Source organism: Bos javanicus, chromosome 3, assembly GCF_032452875.1.
Source record: "Bos javanicus breed banteng chromosome 3, ARS-OSU_banteng_1.0, whole genome shotgun sequence".
NCBI lineage: Eukaryota > Metazoa > Chordata > Mammalia > Artiodactyla > Bovidae > Bos > Bos javanicus.
Genome location: NC_083870.1, coordinates 29,982,971 through 30,008,896, shown reverse-complemented (window position 1 = coordinate 30,008,896; position 25,926 = coordinate 29,982,971). Strand labels below are relative to the sequence as shown.

The 25,926-nt window shown below is 38.3% G+C and overlaps 1 protein-coding gene across 10 annotated transcripts in view; it reads right to left on the bottom strand.

Annotated features, from left to right (window-relative positions):
* PHTF1 (putative homeodomain transcription factor 1) overlaps nt 1–25,926 on the bottom strand; it is an 82,475-nt gene that overhangs the window by 7,746 nt on the left and 48,803 nt on the right. For 7 of the 10 annotated variants that reach the window (XM_061410579.1, XM_061410562.1, XM_061410566.1 and 4 more), the window contains 10 exons: nt 25,645–25,818; nt 25,456–25,545; nt 23,662–23,883; nt 20,486–20,614; nt 19,695–19,967; nt 18,577–18,708; nt 17,989–18,075; nt 6,115–6,270; nt 4,951–5,046; nt 4,120–4,245 (listed from right to left, as the gene is read on the bottom strand). In XM_061410579.1, coding sequence (XP_061266563.1) covers nt 4,120–4,245; nt 4,951–5,046; nt 6,115–6,270; nt 17,989–18,075; nt 18,577–18,708; nt 19,695–19,967; nt 20,486–20,614; nt 23,662–23,883; nt 25,456–25,545; nt 25,645–25,818 — 1,485 coding nt within the window. Of the gene's footprint in view, nt 1–3,041; nt 3,575–4,119; nt 4,246–4,950; nt 5,047–6,114; nt 6,271–17,988; nt 18,076–18,576; nt 18,709–19,694; nt 19,968–20,485; nt 20,615–23,661; nt 23,884–25,455; nt 25,546–25,644; nt 25,819–25,926 lie in introns of those variants that run through there. The other 3 variants (XM_061410598.1, XM_061410618.1, XM_061410613.1) reach the window with 3 other exon arrangements.

Here is a 25,926-nt window from a genome sequence, read left to right as displayed (position 1 = left end):
CAAAGCTCAAGAATAAAGGAGGCACACACACAAAACCCCAACACCCAACAATGTAAAATTCACATCCAATAAGAAATTACTAAGGCATGTAAAGAAGCAGGAAAATGACCCAAAATGAGAAGAAAAATAAATCAATTTTAAAAAACCACAGAATGACATAGATGATAGCTGTTTTAATGTTCTTATTTACTATTTCTATTATAAATGTTATGAAAGCAATGTAGAGAAAAGAAAGAGCATGTTAAAGACAGACATAAAAGATATAAAAACAAAAGAGCAGTATCAGACTTCTGCAGACAAAATACACCATGTAGGATTAACAGTAAAATGAGATTATTGAAGGCACAGCAACAGAAACTACCCAAAATTGAAGACAGGAAACTGGGACATTGTATAGAGCATCGGTAAGCTGCAGGACAACCTCAAGCAGCCTGACACATCTGTGAGGTGGAATCTCAGAAGCAGGTGGGAGAATGGGGTGCAGAAACATTTTAATAACACAGCAACCCAGCCTGGTGTTCTGTGATGACCTGGAGGGGTAGGGGGAGGGAAGGGAGGCTCAGGAGGGAAGGGATATACATATATGACTGATTCACACTGTTATATAGCAGAAACCAACATAAAATTGTAAAGCAATTTTCCATCAATTAAAAAATAAATTTTTCTAAAACAACAGCTAAACATTTCCCAAATTTTATGATAACTATAAATCAAGAGGCCCAGTAAGTGCAACAAATCCCAAGCACACGCACACACCCAAACTACAGCAATACACATTATAACAGCACAAATTCAATGAAAAAGATAAAAACCTTAAAAGTAGCCAGAGTTTATAAAAAAGAGACATTATACACAGAGGAACAAAGATGAGAATGACAACAGACTTCTTGTCAGAAGCAATGCAACTCAGGAGGCAGCAGAGTAACAACAGTCCTAAAACTGGAATTTTATGCCCAGCAAAAGCTTTCAAACATAAAGATTCAAAAATATTTCTCAACAAGGAAGGCCTATATACCTTGCTAAAAAGATTTCAGATTTTTACCTTCAAAGAAATACTAAACCATTGGTAGATTCTAAATGATGAGACTAGCGTTTCAAAGAATACACATGAGTTTTTGAGATGAATAGGTGGGTATGGGAAAGAGGGATGCCATGTATATTTAAGAGCAGAAAAGCAGAATCCTGTTCAAAAACAGAAGATATTAACTTAGATGGGGGTGGTAAAAATGGGGATGGAAAAGAATGGACTGATTAGAAAAACATCTAAAAGATAATTATTCAAAGACTTGGTGACTGGATGTGAGGTATGAGAAAGGCGAGAATCAAAAATGATTCCCAGGACTTCCCTGGTGGTCCAGTGGTTGAGAATCCACCTTCCAATGTACGGGATGTGGTTTTGATCCCTGGTCAGGGAACTAAGATCCCAACTGCCATGGGGCAACTAAGCCCTCGCACTGAAACTACTGAACCCACGTGCTCTAGAGACCACGTGCCACAGCGAGACAGCCTGCAAGCGGCAACTGGGGAAAACCACACACCGCAACCAGAGGAAGCCGGAGCACTGCAGTGAAGAGCCTGCGTGCCACCATGAGGGCCCAGTGCAGATAAAAAAGTGATTTTCAAGGTTCTGACATGAGCAAGTACACATACAGAAAAAATTACCCACCTGAAAAATCACTTAAACCAATTACAAACCATCGAAACCATAAATGAAACAACTCACTGGAGTAAACAATTTTAAATACTGCATTTAAGCTAAAGAATTCAATGTGTAAAAAATTCAAATAAAAATAGAACAGTGTTTTTGTAGGAGAAAAAAGGCATCTACTTTCTTCACCTGAAATCTGCATGGAGCTGCTCAATCCTGGCTTCGAGATAATTGTTCTTACTCATGATTTCTATGAGTCACCTGTCAAAACACTGAAGTGCCTTTACAGATCAGTTCCTTCCAAAGGTAAATCACTATAAAGGGGTTTTACTTATAAAAAAAAAAAAAAAAAATTTGTAACTCTCACGCAGTATTTAGAATGGCTGCAAAATTTTGGCAATCGTTCAGTTATCTTGCCCTCTATGTTTCTATCTTCACAGTTAGGAAATCTGTCAGCAAAAGATTTTTAAAGGGTTTTAAATAGTAATTACAAATGTTTATTGTGGATTTACCAAGGGTTAAGTACTTTATGCTAAGTACCTTACATGATAACCTCGTTTGACCTTAACAACCCTATTAGGTAGCTATTATCCCCATTACACAGGTGAGGAAATTGAGGTGCAAAAATGTTAAGTAACTTGCCTTGGACTATGAAGCTAATATGTAGCAGAGCCAAGGATATAAATCCAGAAAGGTCTGAACTCAATCCCTGGACTCGAGAAATTCATCTTTAAACCTCAAAAATCTTCCTGCCATAAAAGGGTATGTATAAATGATACACTGATTTTGCATGTACATACTTCACATGTAATAATAAAGTTTCTTAATTATTCCCATTCAAACATTCACAAAATCTTATCATTAAGATCTGTGTGCTTTCTATTTGCCTCAAGAGATTCTTCAAAGTGGGTAACTTAATGAGCAGGAATTACATGGAGATTATTCGTTTTCATTAACATATGTATGTGTATGTAAGTGTGACAGGGGATGCAGATAAGAGAACCCAAATCATCGATGGCACAGCTTGGCTCAGTATAGACACTGAAGACCAGAGACTGTACTGAGGGTACAGTAATGTAATGAATTAAATACATTCATTGAGTTGGACAACAAACCGAACACTTCACTTAGTACTGTGATGGGAAACATAGCTCAGATGATTCCAAATGGAAGACATACTGTCTGGTGAACACGGACACGTGTGCACAGAAAAATGTCTTATGCTGAATTACATGCTATATTATACGCATGACTGTTTCACCAACAACTATACAATTATTAGGGTTAACTTCAAAATTATAAACCAATTGAAAATTTCTCCATAGTTTCACAGAAAAATCACAGTTTAAAGGTTATTTTTTCTTTCAACAACAAAAAAGCCTAGAAACTGAAATTCTCCAATAAAGTTCTTTTATTCAGGTTCAACCTAAAATAGTTAAAATTTAAACTTGATCTCTCTTTGCTAGAGAAATGAAATATCCAATTCTATAGACTGTAATAGAAAAGTACTGAATTTGTGTATTTCCAATATAGGATTTTGCTTCATGCTTTGGGCATCTACCCAAAAGAGTATTTCCAGTAAATATAAGTGTCACAGCATTGAAATGCCCAGAATAAATTTCCTAACTTAAAAAGTTGTCCTTAAGTTACTATAACACAACAGTCTTCAGTCTCCTGACTATTCATACTATTTGAAAACCATGAAAATACAGGTTTTTGGCATGCACGCCCAGTTGGAAAAGGCTCTGTTCCTCTGAAAACACGATTCATTAGATTAGGAGAGCTGAGGGCACCTCTGCGTATGAACAAGCAGGTGCGTGTCTCATGGTTTTGCAGTCATCTCTTTCCTTAATGGGGTAAGCACTGATGCCAGCAAGGGGAGAGAGTCCAGGCACGTGACTCAGCTTATGACTTAATTTTCCACAGCTAAGAAAAGAAAATCACCAAAATCAGTTAGTTGGGGTTGATAGGTGGGGTTGATAGGTACACTTACATGTAAACCAAGAACCATTTACATAATAAAAAAGTATCAACTCTGGCAATAGCAACCATAGAACATCGTAGAGAAAAAAACATTAAAAATTTCCAGGATCAAAACTGATATACCGGGGGTTTCTGATTTTCCTTCATTCTGCCTCTGTACATTTCCCTAGCTCAGAGGCCACCCCAGCCCATGCTATTAGACTGACATGAGATTCAAACTTGACTTTTTGTTCCATTCAAGAGCACAGTCTATTGTGCTTGTATAAAATGAGAAACTCTAAGCTGAATGTCTATTTCAAATGCTCATTTCTCTACCTGAAGAATCATTTCCATGCCAGCCACTCTCTCCCTCCATCCCACCTTCCCCCACTAGCTCTCCCTTTCTCTCTCTCATGCACATGCACACTGGGAAGGTTAAAGATTATTATACATACTAGCAAGTTTTAAGACTAATAAGGCAGATGCTACAGAGTGGTAATCTCACTTACTCTTATATTAAATCCTAGAAGATCACTTATAACACCCGAGACTGCAGAAAGGATAACAACTCGTGTGATATTGTAGATTAAGGGGTTCATCGTCAGTCCATAGAGTCTAAATGGTGTGTCCAGCTCCTAAAAAACATGAAAGAACTGAGATGAAATACATGGTTTCACAATAGCTATCACTGATTATCAGACTGGTTTTTGAGTCTTGGGTGAGGATGACTACTTAAGACCTCTTTCCTGATGTTCAATAACTACCTTCAAAAAACCTGTAATGAGGGGGAGGAGGGGGAGGATAAATTTAGAATCAACAGACACAGAGGACTGCATATAAAATGGATAAACAATAAGGACCTGCTGTATAGCACTGGGAACTATATTCAATATCTTGCAATAACCTATAACAGAGAAGAATCAGAAAAAGAACATATGTGTGTATATAACTGAATCACTTTGCTGTACATGTGAAACACTGTAAATCAGCTATACATCAATTTAAAATAATAATTTAAAAATTTAAAAATAATAATGTAAATAAATAAACGCCTGGAATGGGCTCTCACCTAGTGTTCCACTAGCTATGTTTTTAAAGGTGGATTCAAGCAAGATGCAATTTGTGATTTTCTAATGTAATTTTCAAATGTGACAGACAACAGCAATGATTAGAACTTGGGTAATAAGCTGGGAAACTTTTCTCATAGAGTCATTAACCCCAACTATCAAGTCCGTATTTTGAATCTACACAGCATTTATCTGTTACGAAGGTCCTCTCCAAGAAGTGCAGCGTTGATTTAATTAAATGGTAATAAAAATGCATCACAGGGCATTACTTACTTTTAACAACTTGGTGGAGAGCTTTAACACGTTGTTTACTAGGGTAAGCTGTTCTTTCTTATTCGGCTTTTTTTCCATTTTAAGATATAAATTAATCTAAGGGAAGGAATAGAGATTAGGGCAAATGTCATGTAAAAGATATGTATATGTATGTGTGTGTATATATACATATATATTGCATTCAATATGGCAGATTTGGAAGGCAATATTTTCAACTAAAATAAAATTTGAAATTCTAGTAGCTATTTTTACAGAGCGCATATGTCACATATCCAACCCCCATCCCTAATCAGTCACATGTGGGGGAAAAAAAAGGCTATTTAGTGAAGAAAAAATAATGATGAAGTAATTTATCAAAACAATGAAAATTTTATATTAATTTTAACAAGATGTAAACTCCTTGAGTTCAAAAACTATATCTTATTCATCTTGGTATCCCCCCAAAAATCTAACATCCTTATCATTCAGGGAATGGAAGAAGACTTTTAACTTACTAATTCCTTGTTTCTTCCCTTACAATAAGAATTTTTCACTATAATTCTAAGTTCCACCCAACCACCCCCCCCAAAAAAAACTAGTGATATCAGATATTTTAAAACTTATGGATAAACATGAAATTAAAAACAAAAAACCAACTCTATACTACTTTATATTCATAAGAAACATTTCTCAATTGTCGTATCTACTCATATACTAAAGAGCAAGTATTTTTCAAACACTGAATGTATTCTATGACTGACAGAAAAGAAAGTGAAGAAGCTTACTAAACATACTTAAATGATGGGTATGCCAAAGAGCTAATACTTGACACAGAACATGAGATTAAAAGCATGCTCCATTACCACCACCAAAAACAATCTTTATACTACGAAGTAGCATGGAGAATCCCCATGGACAGAAGAGCCTGGCAGGCTACAGTCCATGGAGTCGTAGAGTCAGACACAATTGAGTTTCGAAGCACAGCACCCAATCCTGGGAGCAGGTGGGGAAGATATTATCCTCACTTTATATACAAAACAACTATATGGTTGCAGAGTGACTTGTAAGGGATAAGGTTACACAGCTAGAAAGTGACAGAATCTAGACTCAACCCTGAATCTTCTGCATAAATCTTATTACACCATTTCTAACCACTGAATCAAACTATCCAGGACCAGTCAATACCTGTTCAGTAAGTAATATTGAGACGTTGCTGTATTTCTTATTGGTTTCAGACCCCAATGAGGCTAAGCGCAGTAAGAAAAGTAGTAAAGCTGATTCCCAAATCAAAAACTCCCAATTATAAGCATCATTTAGGAAAGTTTTATGTCCACGGAGTACCTATGAAAAGGACCAGAAAAAAGTTAAGTTTTTCACTTGTATTAATTACTGTAATTACTCCTTTGCCGATTTAAAAACATTTACAAGATACCACCATTTTAATACTCAGAGCAGAAGTTTTAATACTCATAAAGTGTTATATATTTCTCTAAGCTTCCCTACATTTTCTTCTTTGCATAAGGGACAGCAAGCATCTGGAAATAACCAAGGAAGAAAACATAAGTGAAATAAGACAAATGCATTTCCAAGCTCTTTAACCACAAGTGTGCCCACTCACAATTATATGGTGGTCATTTTTCAAAGTATTAAATTTGCATTTGACTAGCAGAGGCCCTAAAACCTGCTGCCCACTCCACTTACATGACCAGAAAATCCTGAGGATCAGTTCTTCACCCCACTTTAGGATCTGAATAACAGCAGCAGCCACCAGTATGCCCATTATGTGTCAAGTTTTCAGGTAAAAGTTTTTTTTTTTCCTTCAAAACAAAGAGGACTGGAGATAACGTGATAGAGTAAAAGAAACTTGAGTTCATCTCCTCTCACAAGCACACCAAAATCACAACTAACTGCTGAACAACCATCAGTAAAAAGACTGGAACCTATCAAAATAGATATTCTACATTCAAAGACATAAAGAAGAAACCACAGTAAGATGATAGAAGGGGCACGCTTACGATCATAATTATAATCAAATTCCATATCCCTTGGGTGCTGCTGCTGCTGCTGCTAAGTCGCTTCAGTCGTGTCCGACTCTGTGCGACCCCATAGACGGCAGCCCACCGGGCTCCCCATCCCTGGGATTCTCCAGGCAAGAACACTGGAGTGGGTTGCCATTTCCTTCTCCAATGCATGAAAGTGAAAGTGAAGTCACTCAGTTGTGTCTGACTCTTAGCGACCCCATGGACTGCAGCCCACCAGGCTCCTCCGTCCATGGGATTTTCCAGGCAAGAGTACTGGAGTGGGGTGCCATTGCCTTCTCCTCCCTTGGGTGAGTGACCCACAAACTGGAGAATAATTATATCACAGAAGTTCTCCCAAAAGAGTGAGAGCTCTGAGCCCACCCCAGGCTCCCCAGCCTAGGCGTCTGGCAGTGCAAGGAGGAATCCGCAGAACATTTGGCTTTGAAGGCCAGTGGGGCTTGACTGCAGGAGCTCCTCAGGACTGCGGGAAACAGAAACTCCACCCATGGAGGGGGCACACAAGGGGACTGAGGGCAAAAGGAGTGACTTTGTAGGAGTGTGGGCCAGACCTCCCAGCTGCCGCTGGAGGGTCTCCTGGGGAAGCAGGGAGTAGTGTGGCTCTCCCTGGGGTCATAAAAGCTGGCAGCTGACACATCAGGGAGTATTCACAGAGATGTGAACTCTGACTGGCAGTAAACATCTTGCTTGGGATCTTGGCACCAACACCTGGCCCCACCCAACAGCCTATAAGCTCCAGTGTTGAGACATCTCAGGGCAAACAACCAAGAGGGTGGAACAGTCCCACTCATCAAAAATAGGCTGCCTAACCACTTCCTGAGCCCATAACCACCTTGAGACACGCCCCGTGACACAGCCTGACCCACCGGAGGGCCAGCAACCATTCTACCCACCAGTGGGCAGGCACTGGTTCCTCCCACAGGAAGCCTGCACAAGCCTGGAGACCAGTTTCAACAACCAGGGGGATAGCAGAAGCAAGAAACCACAATCCCACAGCCTCTGGAACTAACTCTGCAAGCATAGGTCAGAAACCACCCTGACAGTGGCTGGTCCCTGGCCCTTGGGTAACAAGATAAGTGGGAGAGGACTGTTGGGACACACAGGACATCCTCCACAGAGGGTCTCTTTGCCAAGGTCAAGAAATGTAACTAATCTACTACATACATTAAAAAAAACAATGACTTCCCTGATGGTCAGTGGTTGAGAATCCACCTGCCAATACAGGGGACGTAGGTTCGATCCCTCGTCTGCAAAGAGTCCACATGCTCAGAACAACTAGGTTCGTGCACCACCACTACTGAAGCTTGTATGCTCTAGAGCCCATGAGCCTCAACCACTGAAGCACGTGTTGCAAGTGCTAGGGCCCACGTGCTGAGAGCCTGTGCTCCGCGAGAAAAGCCACCGCAATGAGAAACCCACACACCACGACTAAAGAGTACCTCCCGCTCCTGCAATTAGGGAAAGCCCACGAGCAGCCATGAGGACACAGCACAGCCCAAAATTTAAAGTTTCTAAAATAAAAAAATAAACAGCAAATTGTCGTTTAAAACTAAACAAACAAAAATAAAAATTTAAACAAAATGACACGGCAAAGGAATATGTTCCAGATGAAGGCACAAGGTAAAACTCCAGAGGAACGACTAAGTGAACTGGAGACAGCCAATCTACTGATAAAGAGCTCAAAGTAAAGATCGTAAAGATGATCCAAGAACTCAAAAAGAATGGATCAAAGAGCAGTAAGTTTTTAGCAAAGAGCCAGAAAATATAAAGAACAACCAAACAGAATTGAAGAATACGATAACTGAAATGAAAAATACATTAGAAGGAATCAATAGAAGAATAAATGAGGCAGAAGAATGAATCAATGAGCTGGAAGATAGAATGGTAGAAATCACGGATATAGAACAGAATAAAGACAAAAGAATGAAAAGAAATCAGACAGTTTAAGAAACCTCTGGGACAATGGCAAATGCACCAACATTCGCATCACAGGGGTCCCAGAAGGAGATGAGGGAGAGAAAGCCCTGAGAAAATATTTGAACACTTTCCTATCATGGGAAAGGAAACAGTCACCCAAGCCCAGGAAGCATAGACAATCCCATATAGGATTAACATGCTGAAACATACAGTTATCAAACTTAGAAAAATTAAAGACAGAGAAAATATGAAAATCAACAAGGGAAAAACAACAAATAACATACAAGGGAATGTCCATAAGATTATAAGCGGATTTTTCAGGAGAAACTCTGTAGGCCAGAAGGGAGTGGCCTTATAATATAAATATAAATGATATATTTAAAGTGATAAAAGGGAAAAGCCTACAACCAAGACTACCAAGCAAGGCTCTATATTGTGTTTGATGGAAAAATCAAAACCTTTACAGACAAGCAAAAGCTAAAAGAATTCAGCACCACCAAACCAGCTTTAAAACAAATGCTAAAGCAATTTCTCTGAACAAAAAAGGCCACAATTAGAACAAAAAAATTATGAAATGAAAAGCTCATCAGTAAAGGCACAAAACCATCCACACACAAATATAACATTAAAGCCAGAAATTGTGTGGGGAGGAGAGTACAAATGCAGGCTATTTAAAATGCATTTGAAATTAAGAGATCAACAACTTAAAACAATGTTGTATATATATAGGCTGCTACACCAAAACCTCATGGTAACCACAAACCAAAAATCCTAAATAGATGTACACACAAAAAAGAAAAAGGAATTCAAAGACAACACTAAAGATAGTTAACAAATCACAAGAGAACAAGAGGAGAGGAGGAAAAAAAATATCTCCAAAAACACATTCAAAACAACTTAAAAATGGCAATAAGAACATAGACAGTGATAATTAAATGTAAACAGATTAAATGTACCAATTAAAAAAGACTGGCTGAATGGATACAAAAATAAGACCAATATATATGCTGTCTTCAAGAGACCCACTTCACATCTAGAAACATATTCAGACTGAAAGAGGATGGAAAAAGGTAATCCATGCAAGTCATGGAAAAGGTCAGTTTTCATTCCAATCCCAAAGAAGGGCAATGCCAAAGAATGCTCAAACTACTGCACAACTGCACTCATCTCACAGGCTAGCAAAGTAATGCTCAAAATTCTCCAAGCCAGGCTTCAACAGTATGTTTGAACCACGAACTTCCAGATGTTCAAGCTGGATTTAGAAAAGGCAGAGAAACCAGAGATCAAATTGCCAACATCTGTTGAATCATCAATAAAGCAAGAGAGTTCCAGAAAAACATCTACTTCTACTTTATGGACTACACCAAAGTCTTTAACTGTGTGGATTACAACAAACTGTGGAAAATTCTTAAAGAGATGGGAATACCAGACTACCTTACCTGCCTCCTAAGAAATCTGTATGCAGGTCAAGGAGCAACATTTAGAACTGGACATGGAACAACAGACTGGTTCCAAATCGGGAAAGGAGTATGTCAAGGCTGTATATTGCCACCCTGCTCATTTAACTTATATGCAGAGTACATCATGCAAAGACTGCCAGGAGAAATATCAATAACCTCAGATACACAGAGGACACCACCCTTATGGCAGAAAGCAAAGAACTAAAGAGCCTCTTGATGAAAGTGAAAAAGGAGAGTGAAAAAGTTGGCTTAAAACTAAACATCCAGAAAACTAAGATCACAGCATCCGGTCCCATCACTTCATAGCAAATAGATGGGGAAACAGTGGAAACAGTAGCTGATTTTATTTTTCTGGGCTCCAGAATCACTGCAGATGGTGACTGCAGCCATGAAATTAAAAGACGCTTGCTCCTTGGCAGAAAAGCTATGACCAACCTAGACAGCATAGTAAAAAGCAGAGACATTATTTTGCCAACAAAAGTCCATCTAGTCAAAGCTATGGTTTTTCCAGTAGTCATGTATGGATGTGAGAGTTGGACTATAAAGAAAGCTGAGCATTGAAGAATTGATGCTTTTGAACTGTGGTGTTGGTGAAGATTCTTGCGAGTCCCTTGGACTGCAAGGAGATCAAACCAGTCAATCCTAAAGGAAATCAGTCCTGAATATTCATTGGAAGGACTGATGCTGAAGCTGAAACTCCAATACTTTGGCCACCTGATGAGAAGAACTGACTCACTGGAAAAGAACCTGATGCTGGGAAAGATTGAAGGTGGGAGGAAAAGGGTCTGGCAGAGGATGAGATGGTTGGATTGCATCACTAACTCGATGGACATGAGTTTGAGCAAGCTCCAATGGTCTGATGGACAGGGAAGGTAGTGTGCTGCAGGTCCACGGGGTGACAAAGAGTCTGACACGACTGAGCAACTGAACTGAACTGATGCAAGTGGAAATCAAGAAGCTGGAGTAGTAATATTATGTCAGACAAAATAGACTTTAAAATAAAGACTGGTACAAGAGACAAAGAAGGACACTACATCATGATCAAGGGGTCAATCAAAGAAGGTGTAACAACTGTATATTCATATGTACCCAACACAGGAGTACCTCAATATTTAAGGCAAATGTTAACAGACATTAAAAAAGAGAAATTGACAGTAACACAACAATAATAGGGGATTTTAATGTCCCACTTACATCATTAAACAGATCATCCAGAAAGATCAGTAAGAAAACATAGTCCTTAAATGACACATTACACCAGATAGACTTAACTGACACTTCTTTAAACTTTTTGTTCTGTACTGAGGTATAGCCAATTAACAACATTGTGACAGTTTCAGGTGGACAGTGAATGGATTCAGCCATACATATACATGTATTCACTCTCCCCAAACTGTCCATCCATCCAGGCTGCCACATAACACCGAACACAATTCTATGTACTACACAGTAGGTCTTTGTAGGTTATCTGTTTTAAATACAGCAGTGTGAACATGTCTCAGATGGACTTAACTGATATTTATAAAGCATTCCATCTGAAAGCAACAGAATGCACATTCTTTTCAAATGAACATGGAACACTCTCCCAGACAAATCACATGCTGGCCCATGAGGCAGGCCTTGGCAAATCTGAGAAAACTGAAATTATATCAAGTATCTTTTCTAACCACAACATTATAAGATTAGAAATCAACTACATGGAAAAAAAAAAATCACATGGAGGCTATACAACATGCTACTAAACAACCAATGTGGAATGTATGTAGACACAGCTGATTCACACTGTTGTACAGCAGAAATTAACACAACACTGTAAAGCAAGTATACTACAACTTTTAAAAAAATTAAACAAACAAAAAAAACACTATGACAAATTGAGAGAGAGAGGGACCACAGAAGAAAAGTGAAAGCTTTATATTTTGGTATCATTAACAGCACTTTTTTCCTACTTTTTCAAACAGGGCCCCCACCTTTTCAATTTGAACAGGCTAGAATCCATTCCTCAATCTTGATTGTAACTAGGTATAGCTATGTGACTGAGTTCTCACCAATATAAAAAACACCACCAACACCACCACCACCACCAATGGATTACTGAAGAAATCAAAGGGAAAAAAATTTTAAATACCTAGAGACGAAAGAAAATGAAAACACGATTATCCAAAACCTATCAGACACAGAAAATCAGTTCTTTAGAGGGATACAAGCTTAGCTTTGGAAAGAAGAAAAATCTCAAACAACCTAACCTTATGCATAAAGCAACTAGAGAAAGAACAAACGAAACCCAAAGGTAGTAGAAGAAAATAAATCAAAAAGATCAGAGCAGAGATAAATGAAATAGAGACTAAGAAAACAACAGAAAAGATCAATAAAACTTAAAGTTTGTTCTTTGAAAAGATAAACAAAACTGATAAATATTTAACCAGACTTATCAGGAAAAAAAGGGAGAGGGACCAAATCAATTAATTAGAAATGAGAAATCATTACAAGCAATTATATATCAATAAAACAGACAACTTAGAAGAAATGGACAAATTCTTAGAGAGGTACAATCTAGAAAATATGAAGATCATCCACAAATACTGAAATTGAATCTATGATTTTAAAACTCCCAGACCAGAGAGATTCACAGGCGAATTCCACCAAACATTTAGAAAAGAGATAACACCTATCCTTCTGAAATTATTCCCAAAAAAGAAGAGGAATGAACAATTCCAAACTCACTATATGAGGCCACCATCACTCTGATACCAAGACCAAAGAAATCACACAAAAAAAGAAAATTGTAAACCTATAACACTGATGAACATAGATGCAAAAATCCTCAACAAAATAATAGCAAACTGAATCCAACAAAACCGTAAAAGGATCATACACCGTGATCAAGTGGGATTTATCTCAGAGATGCAAGGATTTTTCAATATCCACAAATCAATCAGTGTGATACACTACACATTAACAAACTGAAGAATAAAAACTGTATGATTATCTCAATGGATGCAGAAAAAACTTCTGACAACATTTAACATCCATTGTGAAGGAGATCAGCCCTGGGATTTCTTTGGAGGGAATGATGCTGAAGCTGAAACTCCAGTACTTTGGCCACCTCATGTGAAGAGTTGACTCACTGGAAAAGACTCTGATGCTGGGAGGGATTAGGGGCAGGAGGAGAAGGGGACGACAGAGGATGAGATGGCTGGATGGCATCACTGACTCGATGGACGTGAGTCTGAGTGAACTCCGGGAGTTTGTGATGGACAGGGAGGCCTGGCATGCTGTGATTCATGGGGTTGCAAAGAGTCGGACACAACTGAGCGACTAAACTGAACTGAACTGAATGATTAAAAACTCCCATCAAACTGGACATAGAGGGAACATATCTCAATGTGCTAAAGGCCACATATCACAAACCCACAGCTACCATTATACTCAACATTGAAAAGTTGAAAGCATTTCCTCTAAGATCAAGAACAAGACAAGGATGCCCAACTTCACTTCTTTCATTCAACAGAGTTTTGGAAGCCCTAGCTACAGCCTTCAGAGAAGAAAAAGAAATAAAAGGAATCCAAATTGGAAAGGAAGAAGTAAAACTGTCACGGTTTGCAGACAATATGATACTGTAAATAGAAAATCCTAAAGATGCCATCAGAAAACAATTGAAGCTCATCAGTGAATTTGGTAAAGTTGCAGAATACAAAATTAATACACAGAAATCTGTTGCATTTCTATACACTAACAACAAAAGATAAGAAATAGAAACCAAGGAAATAATCCTATTCACCATCATATCAAAAAGAATAAAATACCTAGGAATAAACCTACTTAAGAAGGCTAAATACTTGTACTCCAAAAACTATAAGACACTGATGAAAGACATTGAAGATGACACAGCAGATGGAAAGATATATACATATATATACTGGTTTCTTGGACTGGAAGGATTAACGTTATTAACATAACCATATGACTCAAGACAATCTACAGATTCAATGCAATCTCTATCAAATTACCAATGAAATTTTTCAAAGAACTAAAACAAAAAAAAAGGTTTTTAATTTGTATAGAAACACAAAATATGTCGATAGCCAAAGCAATCTGGGGAAAGAAAAACAAAGCTGGAGGAAACAGGCTCCCTGACTTCTGACTACAATACAAAATTACAGTAATCAAAACACTATGGTACTGGCACAAAAACAGAAATAAGATCAATGGAACAGGATAGAAAGCCCAGAAATAAACCCACAGACCTACAGTCGATTAATCTATGACAAAGGAGGCAAGAACATACAATGGAGAAAAAACAGTCTCTTCGATAAATGGTGTGGGGAAAATGGACAGCTAAGTGTAAAAGGACGAAATTATAAAATTTCTCTAACACCATATACAAAAATAAAATGGATTAAAGACCCAAATGTAAAACTGGATACTATGATATAAAGTCCTACAGGAAAACACAGGCAGAACACTCTTTTACATAAATCACAGTAATATCTTTTTGGATCCATCTCCTAGAGTAATGGAAATAAAAGCAAAAATAAACAAATGGGACAAAATTAAACTTAAAAGCTTTTGCACAACAAAGGATACCACAAATGAAACAAAAAGACAAATTACAGAATGGGAGAAAATGTTTATAAACGATAAGGCCAACAGGGCTTTATTCCCAAAATACACAAACAGCTCATACAACTCAATAACAAAAACACCCAAGTTAGCCCAATTAAAAAATGGACAGAAGATCTAAATAGACAGTTCTCCAAAAAAGGACATGCAGATGACCAAAAGGCACGTGAAAAGATGCTCAACACTGCTAATTATTAGAGAAATGCAAAACAAATCTACAATAAAGTATTACCTCACTTCAGTCAGAATGACCATCATCAAAAAGTCTACAAATAATAAATGTTGAAGAGGGTGTAAAGAAAAAGGAACCCTCCTACACTGTTGGTGGGAATGTAAATTGTTACTATTACCAGGGAGAATATGAAGGTTCCTTAAGAAACTAAAAACAGAGTTACAACATATGACCCTCCAATCCTACTCCTGGGCATATATCCAGACAAAACTACAATTGAAAAAAAAAATATGCATCCCAATGTTCATTGCAGCACTATTTACAACAGTCAAGACACAGAAGCAAAATAAATGTTCATCAACAGACAAATGGATAAAGACGTGGTATATATATCACAGGGAATTATACTCGATATTTATAACCTATGTGCTTAGTCGCTCAGTCATGTCCAACTCTTTGCAACCCCACAGATTGTAGCCCACCAGGCTCCTCTGTCCATGGGGATTCTCCAGGCAAGAATACTGGAGTGGGTTGCCATGCCCTCCTCCAGGGGATCTTCCCAGCCCAGAGATTGAACCCAGGTCTCCCACATTGCAGGTGGATTTTTTACCATCTGACCTACCAAGGAAGCCCATATAAGGGAAAAGAATCTGCAAAGAAAATATACAGTTACATATAAACACGTATAAATATGTATAACTGAATCACTTTGCTGTATACCTTAAACTAACATAACACTGTAAATCAACTATACTTCAATTTTAATAAAAAAGAAAGAGAGAGCTCAGAAATAGAAAATATTTTGTAGCAAACTCAGATTGGTTACCAAAATAAATGTTCAACATTGGAAAAGCAGAGGTATTACTTTGCCAACAAAGGTCCGTCTAGTCGAGACTATGGTTTTTCCTGTGGTCATGTATGGATGTGAGAGTTGGACTGTGAAGAAAGCTGAGTGCCGAAGAATTGATACTTTTGAACTGTGGTGTTGGAGAAGACTCTTGAGAGTCCTTTGGACTGCAAGGAGATCCAACCAGTCCATTCTAAAGGACATCAGCCCTGGGTGTTCTTTGGAAGGAATGATGCTAAAGCTGAAACTCCAGTACTTTGGCCACCTCATGCGAAGAGTTGACTCATTGGAAAAGACTCTGATGCTGGGAGGGATTGGGGGCAGGAGGAGAAGGGGACGACAGAGGATGAGATGGCTGGATGGCATCACCAACTCGATGGACGCGAGTTTGAGTAAATTCCGGGAGTTGGTGATAGACAGGGAGGCCTGGCATTCTGTGATTCATGGGGTCGCAAAGAGTCAGACACGACTGAGCGACTGAACTGAACTGAAAGATATTAAAGCACTTTGATAGATTAACAGCAAAAAAAGGAGAAACAAGCAATCAATATGCTGACTATAGAAGGCAACTAAAATATAAAGAAAAAATAACTGAAAAGGGGTAGAAAAAAAGATACAGCATACAAAAACTAATCAAAAGACAGTATGGTTAAATTAAAATCAAATAGAGTAGATTTTAAGATACATTAGAAACAAAGACATTTTATCAGTTCATGAAGACAAACAAAGCTTGACACTGTTCAGGATTAAGGGAGATTAAAGAGCTAAATGACAGATGAGAGATGACAGCTAAATGAATATGTGATCCTGGATTGAGAGAAAAAAAAGACTATAAATTACATAAAAGTCAATCCACCAAGGAGATGGATATCAATTCTAAGTCTGCATGCACCCAATTATACTGCTTAAAAACATATAAAGCAAAAACTGACAGAAACAAAAGGAGAAAAAGATAAATCCACCATTAGAGCAGACATGACCACACTTCTCTCAATGGTTTATAAAATAAGCAAACCAAAAAGATGAGTAAGAATATGGGAAATTTCAGCCATACAACCAATAAACTTGGGCTAATTTATAGAGGGAAAACTGCTCTCCAAAACAATGGAATACAAATTCTTTCAAAGAGCTGATGGAAGATTTAGTGAAACTGACCATGTACTGGATAATAAAACAGGTCTACATAGTTCAAAGGACTGAAAACATTCAGAGCATGTTCTCTGACTGTCGCAGAATTAAAACTCAGTAAGTGGAAAAGTATAGAATAAAGCTGTCAATTCTTATAAGAAAGAAACCACAGAAATAGAAACAAAAAATATATAGGGACCTCTCCAAAGAACATAGGAATGCACTTTAAGGGTCTCCCACTGGCCAAATCTAGGACAATTATGCATCAAAACAATATAGTAAGAGTTTATAATCCACTGGATAAAAATAAGAACATAGGAATCCATAACATAATAAATGAATGAATGATTAAATGGGGAAAAGTCTACTTTAGAGTGACAATAAAATTAGAAGAAATGATGAAGTTAGAAAAATCACTATTTTGTATCCATCATGATATATAGCTTTATTACCAATCAAAACTTCCAATTAAGTTACCATGATCGTAGAGTCTTAAAGGACTAAAACTTACTCTTACTCTCATTTCAAAAGTCATAAAAATTAACAAGTATTCAAAATAGCAAAAGAAATTTAGACACAGTAAATACACACACACACAGGGTTGGCCAAAAAGTTAGTATGGTTTTTCTGTACCATCTTACAGAAAAATCCTAACAAATTTTTTGGCCCAACCCAATACTTCAGCATAACCATTCTGGCACCTTCACCTTGGACTCTCCGGTTCCCAGAGCTGTCAGAAACAAACATCTGTTGCGTGTGTGTGTGTGTGTGCGCATGTGTGTGAGTGTGTTCACTTAAATACAGTGAACTAGTTTAAAACAGAAAGTGAGTTCTATTTTCTACTTTCCACTGAAATAGATCTGAAACTCTTACCTGGGCACAACAAATGAAAGCAATGGAAAGCGTCAGTAGGAAGACGGAAGACACCACCACGTCCACCGATCGCTGTGGGCCCCGTCTCTAGAGAGTGAGACACAGGTTAGCGTTCTAGGTCCCCGCCGGAGACAGATTAGGGGACCCGATCTTACTATGCTGGTGTGAAAACGAACGTTTATAAGAAGTTTCTGACACAGGATTTTAATATATTTTGGACATCTTCAACTTTAATTAAGCTCTGAGATTCATGCCATTCAAGTTAAGGGTGTGATTGATTCACTAACACATTTTCAGCTGGAATGTTTCCGCAGAAGTCAGAGAACGATGCAACATCCAACTTATCACTCTGCCCTAAGAGTTTAAAATTTCTTTTCCCTTTCCAAGCCCTTATTTAATTAGCTCTACCAGCTCTGCAGATAGATCACTCCCAATCTGGTGTCAAACAGGTGAGCTAGATGTCAGTCACTGACATAATCTGTCCAGAACATAGGACTACCCAGCCTAGTGAATATCTGCCACCAGAAATTTCAATGAGCATGTTTTCTGTGTATTATTGCAGATATTCCATGGTTAGTTAAAACTCACCTTTAGAAAGGAACGCAGTGATAACCATATCTTAATGTTCTCCACCTTTTTAAGTCTGAAATGAGGTATTTCATATTTCCTAGCTTTCCTGGCAGAAGTAATATGGCTGAAGAGTTTTGCAAATAAAAATCTCTAGAGGAGGTTAAAAAAAAATCACAAAGTGAAATATACGTATGTGTCACTGTGTGTATACTTATATAATTGTAAAATATTCCCAGCACATAAAAAATATTAAAAGAATCAAGTTCTGATCATTATGTATAATGTGCTTTCTGTAGCAACAGATTAATGAGCTATTAACAATGCTTTTTCACTTCCTGTCTTAGTGACTTCTTCATGGGGGCTTTCCCAAAGGCTCAGTAGGTAAGGAATCCACCTGCAATGCAGGAGACACAGAAAATGCGGGTTCAATCCCTGGGTCAGGAAGATGCCGTGGAGTAGAGCATGGCAACGCACTCCAGTATTCTTGCCTAAATTATCGCATGGACAGAGGAGCTTGTAGCTTGGGCTACAGTCCAAAGGGTCGCAAAGAATTGGACACAACTGAACACACGTGTACACATTCTTCTGATATACTACACTCTGGACATTTTCAAGGAACACACCTTGGAGACCATTGTGAATCCCAACCTTCACAAATTCAAATATTTATACAAAATTCTAGCTTACTCCCAAATTACATTTCCATTCAAAAACTGTATTTTTTTTGCACATACCACCAATATAATAAGCCCTCAATACCAAACTCTTATCCAATTTCAATAAATTTATTTGTTTATTGGATATTGGCCATTTTTCAGAATCATTTTCACTTTGGAATTACTACACACTCTACATATATAAAACACATCAAGGCACATCAAGGAGCAGGTGCAAGCAATCAGTTAGGCTCAGCCACTCCTACATACAGGCTCAGTAAAATTTCAGATGACAGCGTGTCATTTGTAAATAATCAATATCAGAAGTGTTAAACCCACAAATACCAAAAGTCCACTTATCAAGCCTCCACTGCCCATGTTAGCTTCTGGAGAGAGAACAAATCAAGACAACAAAAGCAACTCAACATACTATCAAATACAAAAAACGAGGCGAGAAATTTTACTCAATTTTCTACTGACCTGTTTATATGTTCTCTCTGCCACACACATCATGAAAAAAAACATCCAGGTAAGACACAGTCGCTCAAAAAAGTTAATTATAGACAAAATAATAATAGGTGTAACAGGTGGTGCCCCACAAAAGAGAGTCAAGATCTCCTCAGCTGAGATGGACTTTAGCTGGTCAAGGTTCTTCTCACGGAACAGTCGGTGTAAAAAAGGGAAAAATGCTAATCCAATGGTGACGACATTTCCCAGCATCTGATAACCTACTCCTTGCTGATATGCATTAACCTGGAAATTAATTTAAAACAGCTATCATTATTGCACAGCTTTATGGAGTTGTGAAGCAGTATTTGTCAAATACTATTTAGATTATTATAAACTAAATCTGTTCTAAAAGAAATACAAATAAAAATGACGTACAGATTTATGACTTTTAGGATTAAATAAGAAATATTTGTAAAGTCTACCTGAATAATTGATCAGGCTCACAGAGACCTTTGTAACAAATTTAAAAACACACTACCAAGTGAAAACTGGCTACAAAATTTAAGGTACACATACTTGTGTCTTAAAAACAGAGTCAATGTTTTGATCATTAAATACAATCTGAAATAGCTGTGTGTGCCTGTGTGTTCAGTTGTGCCCGACTCTTTGTGATCCCACGGACTGCAGTCCACCAGGATCCTCTGTCCATGGGATTTCCCAGGCAAGAATACTGGAGTGGGTTGCCATTTCCTTCTGCAATGAAATAGCTGCTGATTATAAAACAGATCTTTTGAAAACTCTGAAAACTTATTAAACCTTACCCTGCTCATGATGATGCCACTTATTTCCAACACAGACATATCCATCTTTTTGCACTCATTCCCTTCCCAGATTATTGCACTAACTCGATCCGAGGCAGGACTTGAGTTCTGAAGCCAGAATAAATGGTTCTGAGAAGAAAAAATAAATATTTCCATCCACTCATTCTTTCCTCCTTTGGAATTTCTTCCCTTTGTCCGGTTCCCAGGCCACATTCACCAGTGCTCTGCCTTGTCATTCTGTTCTCTCCCTCACAAAGCCCATCACTCCAATTACCACCTCCACGATGCTGGCTCCTGGTCCTTTCTCTTCACTAAGCCAATTTCTTACCTGAAGAGAGGTTGTATGTCTTCTATGATAATGGGAGGTAGGATTCCATGATCTCCGAAGTTGCTTCCCCCTCTAAGCATATGGAAGTGAGGATAAGCTTGGCGTATTCATGGGATATTAAGGAGGAAAGTATTTCCATAGCACCATGACTAGACCAGGGGTAGGAGGAAGTTAGGTAGGAGAGGTGCTAACAGGCCTTAGATATCACAGGAATGGTAAGGAGGTCAGCCTTTCTCTGGTCTAATCAGGACATGGAAAAGCACAGAAGGTCACTATGAAAACAGCCCAGCACTTTCCTCTGTCATGTCATGCCTTGTTCTTCAAGTCCCAACTCAAGTCCATTTTCTCAACATGTGCTCTCTGAAGGCCACAAGTCTCTCTCATATTGCCCTTCTCTGAATCAATCAAAAGCCTGTACAGTCTATCGCAGATAAATTTGCATCTAATTATATGCTGCTGCTTTTATAGTGCCCTCTACTTGTTTTCCATAAAATCATCTTGTCTCCAAACTAATACATAAGTTATTTTTTTAGAAAAATATCATATGGCATATTTCTTCTCCTACAACAATGCTTAGCATAATGCTGAATAGCACTTAGGGATCTATTAACCGATTTAGCCAAAAAATATTTATTAAGCAGCTACTATTAACAGGAACTATGGATATAATGGAGAACAAGATACAAGGTTCTTGACATCAAGGAGTTTACAGACTTATAAAGAAGACATGATTAAATAAAGCTACTGCATAGTGTGATAAGGGAAGAGAAGAATGCTTTAGGAGCATATTAAAAAGACTTCCTAAGGAAGTATCAACTGAGTCAAGATCTGAAAGACAAAAGGGGGTGACCCAAAGGAATGAGTGCTGGAGAAAAGTGTGTTTCAGGCAAATAAATCAGTTTGTGGAAAGACCCAGAAGTACATGAGGAAACTGGAAGAAGTTCAATTGAGTTGCGAGACTCAACTCAACCATGTGAGACTATATCAGAGCAAATAAACAGAAGCAAATAATCCAAAAGGAAAAAGAAAGCAACTAAAGCATTGTAGGGGGAGTGGCATCAGATCTTTACTTTTAAAAAACAATTTTAGTATTTTATTTTTTTAATTCTATTTAATTATTTGGCTGAGGTGGGTCACAGTTGCAGTGCGCGGGCTCTGTAGTTGTGTGTGGGCTCCAGAGCCTGTGGTGCACAAGCTTAGCTGCCCCAAGGCATAGGGGATCTTAGTTCCCTGACCAGGGATTGAACCCAAGTTCTTTGCATTGTAAGGCAGATTCTTAACCACTGGACCACCAGGAAGTCCCAGATTTGTATTTTAGAAGCATCATTCTAGCTGTAGTGTGGAAAATGAAGCAAAAGGGAACAAGACTAGAGAAGCTGTTGTAAGGATCCAGATGAGAGCCATCCACTAAGCAGGGTGGACACAGATGAGCAGATGCAGATATTATACAGCAGAATCAAGAAAATGTGACCATAGATTAGATACAGGGAATGGCAGAGGTGGGGGCGCTGAGGGGGGGGGGGGCAGCGGTGACATCAAGAATGGCCCCAAGAATTCTGACGTGGGTGGTTAGTGGTGGCATTTAGAAATATGGGGACTAAAAGAAGAACATGTTAGGTGGGAGAACTGGGGAATGATGCACTCTACTTAACATGGTGAGTTTCATCTTAACCTAGTTATTCTTATATATGCCTTAAAATTATACCATAAATCCCAAAAGTACAAAGGTGGAAATCATCATGATGCTATGCATAACTACCAAACGCTAATGTAATTTAGATGAATCTTCAGACTGAATGAAAAGAATATTTAGATTCAAATTTTGATAAATAAACTGGAGGGAAAAGTTTAAAACTTTAGTGATAAAGTATATGTTGTTTCCAGGTAGTTTATGAAAATTGTATACATTTAATGAAGCAGAATGTTTTTCATTATAATGTATAACCTAAATCTAAGGTATCTTAGAATCAAGAAAATTCAATAACTAAACAAATGAATATCCAACATCCACTATTTATTAAGTCATTGTGGAAAAAAGAAAAGAAAAAATAAAACTAAGAAGAGTCATGATCATTGGCATTAAACACAGGAAGGGCTGATATGAAAACCATTTTTTAATCATTCAGTCCAGCCAGCAGAGGGACAAGCTCATGAAATAATCACTGCAGCTCTACAAGTATTTAAGTAGAGAGTAACCAATCGTCTGACAAAAATAGTACTAACCAAGCTAACATGTACTGGCTGCTTACTCTTTGCCAAGATTGTGCTAAGCACTTTAAATTATCTCATTAGATATATCACAATATTTCTAAGAAGTAGGAACTACTGTTACTACATGACAGAAAGTAAAAACATTTCTGAAGAATGAATTCCTAGATTGATTGGAAGGTTGAAATAAACTAAGAATCCCCATTTCCAGGCTATCTGATTTTATGATACTAAAAGAGAACCTGAAATTAAAAGCATCACTTGCTTTATACATTATTAGAGAAGAAAGCAATGCCATCTCCTAGTAATTCACATAAAATGCTGTGATATATCTGAAAATACAATATGAGGTTACTGCAACCCTGCTCATATAAAATGAATATTAAGGATCATTCTAAGGAAAATAAGAAAAGGTATTAGGAACAAACAGTTAGGTTAGGGAAATTAGAGAGTGCTTTCTTCTGAGTACCAGGCCCAACATCTTCAATTACAAATTACGCTCAATTTCTTCATCTCTAAATTAGGGAAAATAAGGGTCCACCTTATAGGGTTACTATAGAATTAAAAGAGATAATACGGTGCCTGGCACACGGTAAGTACACAGTAAATATTAGTTATTATTATCGTCACCTTTACAGACCTGCTGGAAAACATCCTCTTTGGGGTCCCGTTTGGTCCCTGAGTGAAGGGAGCTCACATGTGCCCCCTCACTGTCGCTGGTGACAGATGACCGGCACTCAGGGCCATGAAGCAGGTCATCCCATAACATGTCCTCTGTCTCCGAGTCATGGCGGGTGCTCTCCGAGTCTCTTCTCAACATGTTGAGGCTTCGAGAGCCACCACTCATGCCAGACCTAGAGCCCTTTAAGGGAAAAAGAAAAACCAAAAAAAATTATTTCATTCATTTTTAAAAACAACTATATCTGAAATAAAATGAAAACAAGGCACCTATGGTGATGACTGGCATAAACTGATGGCCATGCCTTTGTTGACAAGATTTCACATAACAATAATACACTTTCATATTTAAACGTGAACTCTGATGACTCTTAACAGACTATAAAAGAGGACTCTTTCTGAGAAGTATTGCCAAGTCATGGGATTGTTCAGCTGAGGTGCCCTGGGGTGGGAGTGACTCCTGCAAACACATCCTGAGGGCCAACTCTGGGAGTAGGTGTGGCTGAGCCTACTTGCACACCCAAAGTGTCTTCTACTCTAAATATTGTGAGCTTGACCATAGACACAATCACATCTGGGAACCCAGCCAAACAGGGAAAAGGGTAATCAAGCAGAGGAAAGGATGGACATTGCAGCTCTCCTGCAGTATAAACATAAATATGAAAGTTTTTCCACAACCCAACAACCTTGCCGATCAAAACAAAAGCTACCACCATCTCCTCCCCTGATCTCTGAATTATAATGTTCCAAATGTACAGTGGGCTTCCCTGGATGGTAAAGAATCCACCTGCAATGTGGGAGACCTGGGTTCAATCCCTGGGTTGGGAAGATCCCCTGGAGGAGGGCATGGCAACTCACTCCAGTATTCTTGCATGGAGAAATCCCACGGAGCCAGTATAGTCCATGGGGTTCCAAAGAGTCAGACAAGACTGAACGACTAAGCACAACACAGAAAATGTACAATATGTCCATTAGCTTTCATGATAAGCAGATTTACTGCTCCCATTTCTCATTTCTCAAATATCTGTCCTCAGCATCAATGCCATTTACACAGAAACAATGCTTAAGAATAAACTCCATATTCCAAGTGAATATTATTAAGTGGGTTTCCCTGGTGGCTCAGACAGTAAAGAATCTGTGTGCAATGCAGGAGACCTGGGTTCAATCTCTGGGTTGGGAAGACCCGTGGAGAAGGAAACGGTTACCCACTCCAGTATTCTGGCTCTCATCATCTAGGGATTCAGGAATCTCTTTCTGGGCATCATCTATGATACTTTTATGATCAGATCAAAGACAAAGAGCTCATTCTTTTTCTTGGGTGACTAGTCATATAAAAGCTGATAGATTAAAAAAAAAAAGCTGCTAAATAGGTAGACAGTTGGAGGCAGAGGAAAAAGTGAAAGTGTTAGTCAGTCATTTCTGACTCTCTGCGACCCTATGGACAGTAGCCCACCAAGCAGCTCTGTCCACAGAATTCTCCAGGCAAGAATACTGGAATGCGTGAGTCGCCATTCCCTTCTCCAGGGGATTTTCCCGACCCAGGGATCAAATCCAGGTCTCCTGCACTGCAGGCAAATTCTTTACCATCTGAGACACCAGGGAAGTCCTTTACCCATTCCTTTTTTTTTTTTTTTCAATTGGTTGTCCTAAAGTTATGTGTATGTTTGCTAGCCCCTCCTCTGCATCCAAAAAAAAAAAAAAAGGAATGGATAAACTTATTACATTCAAGAATAAGCCTTGAAAAAGGATACATTACCTGACTGAAGGCTGCTGATTCAAACTCTGATTCAGCCAGGCTATCTGAATCCCGCACAACAGAGCACCACTTGGAAGTGGTCTTTTTTACCTGCAAAAAATCAAGACCACAAATGACAGGAAAATATGTTAAATACTTTGTTACTTGGGAATTAATGCCTATACTTTAATAAACTAAAATAAAAATTACCTGAGTGTTTAGGTGTCTTGAAAGTATTGATTTTCTACTCTTAATTTCACAACCGTTGTCACTTGAGGCCCCTTCCACACTCCTCCGCAGTATCATCATCTGTGTCTGGGCTTCACCGTCATCGTCACTTGACAGATCATCTGAAATCCCATTACCCAAACGCCTAAAAGACTCCTACAAAGAGAGCAGCAATGTCCTCACAGGGGACCGCCCAGAAGACTCCAGTAAGCTGTGTGCATAAAAACTAAGAAGCAGTAAAAGTAAACTAAGTCAAAGCTGAAC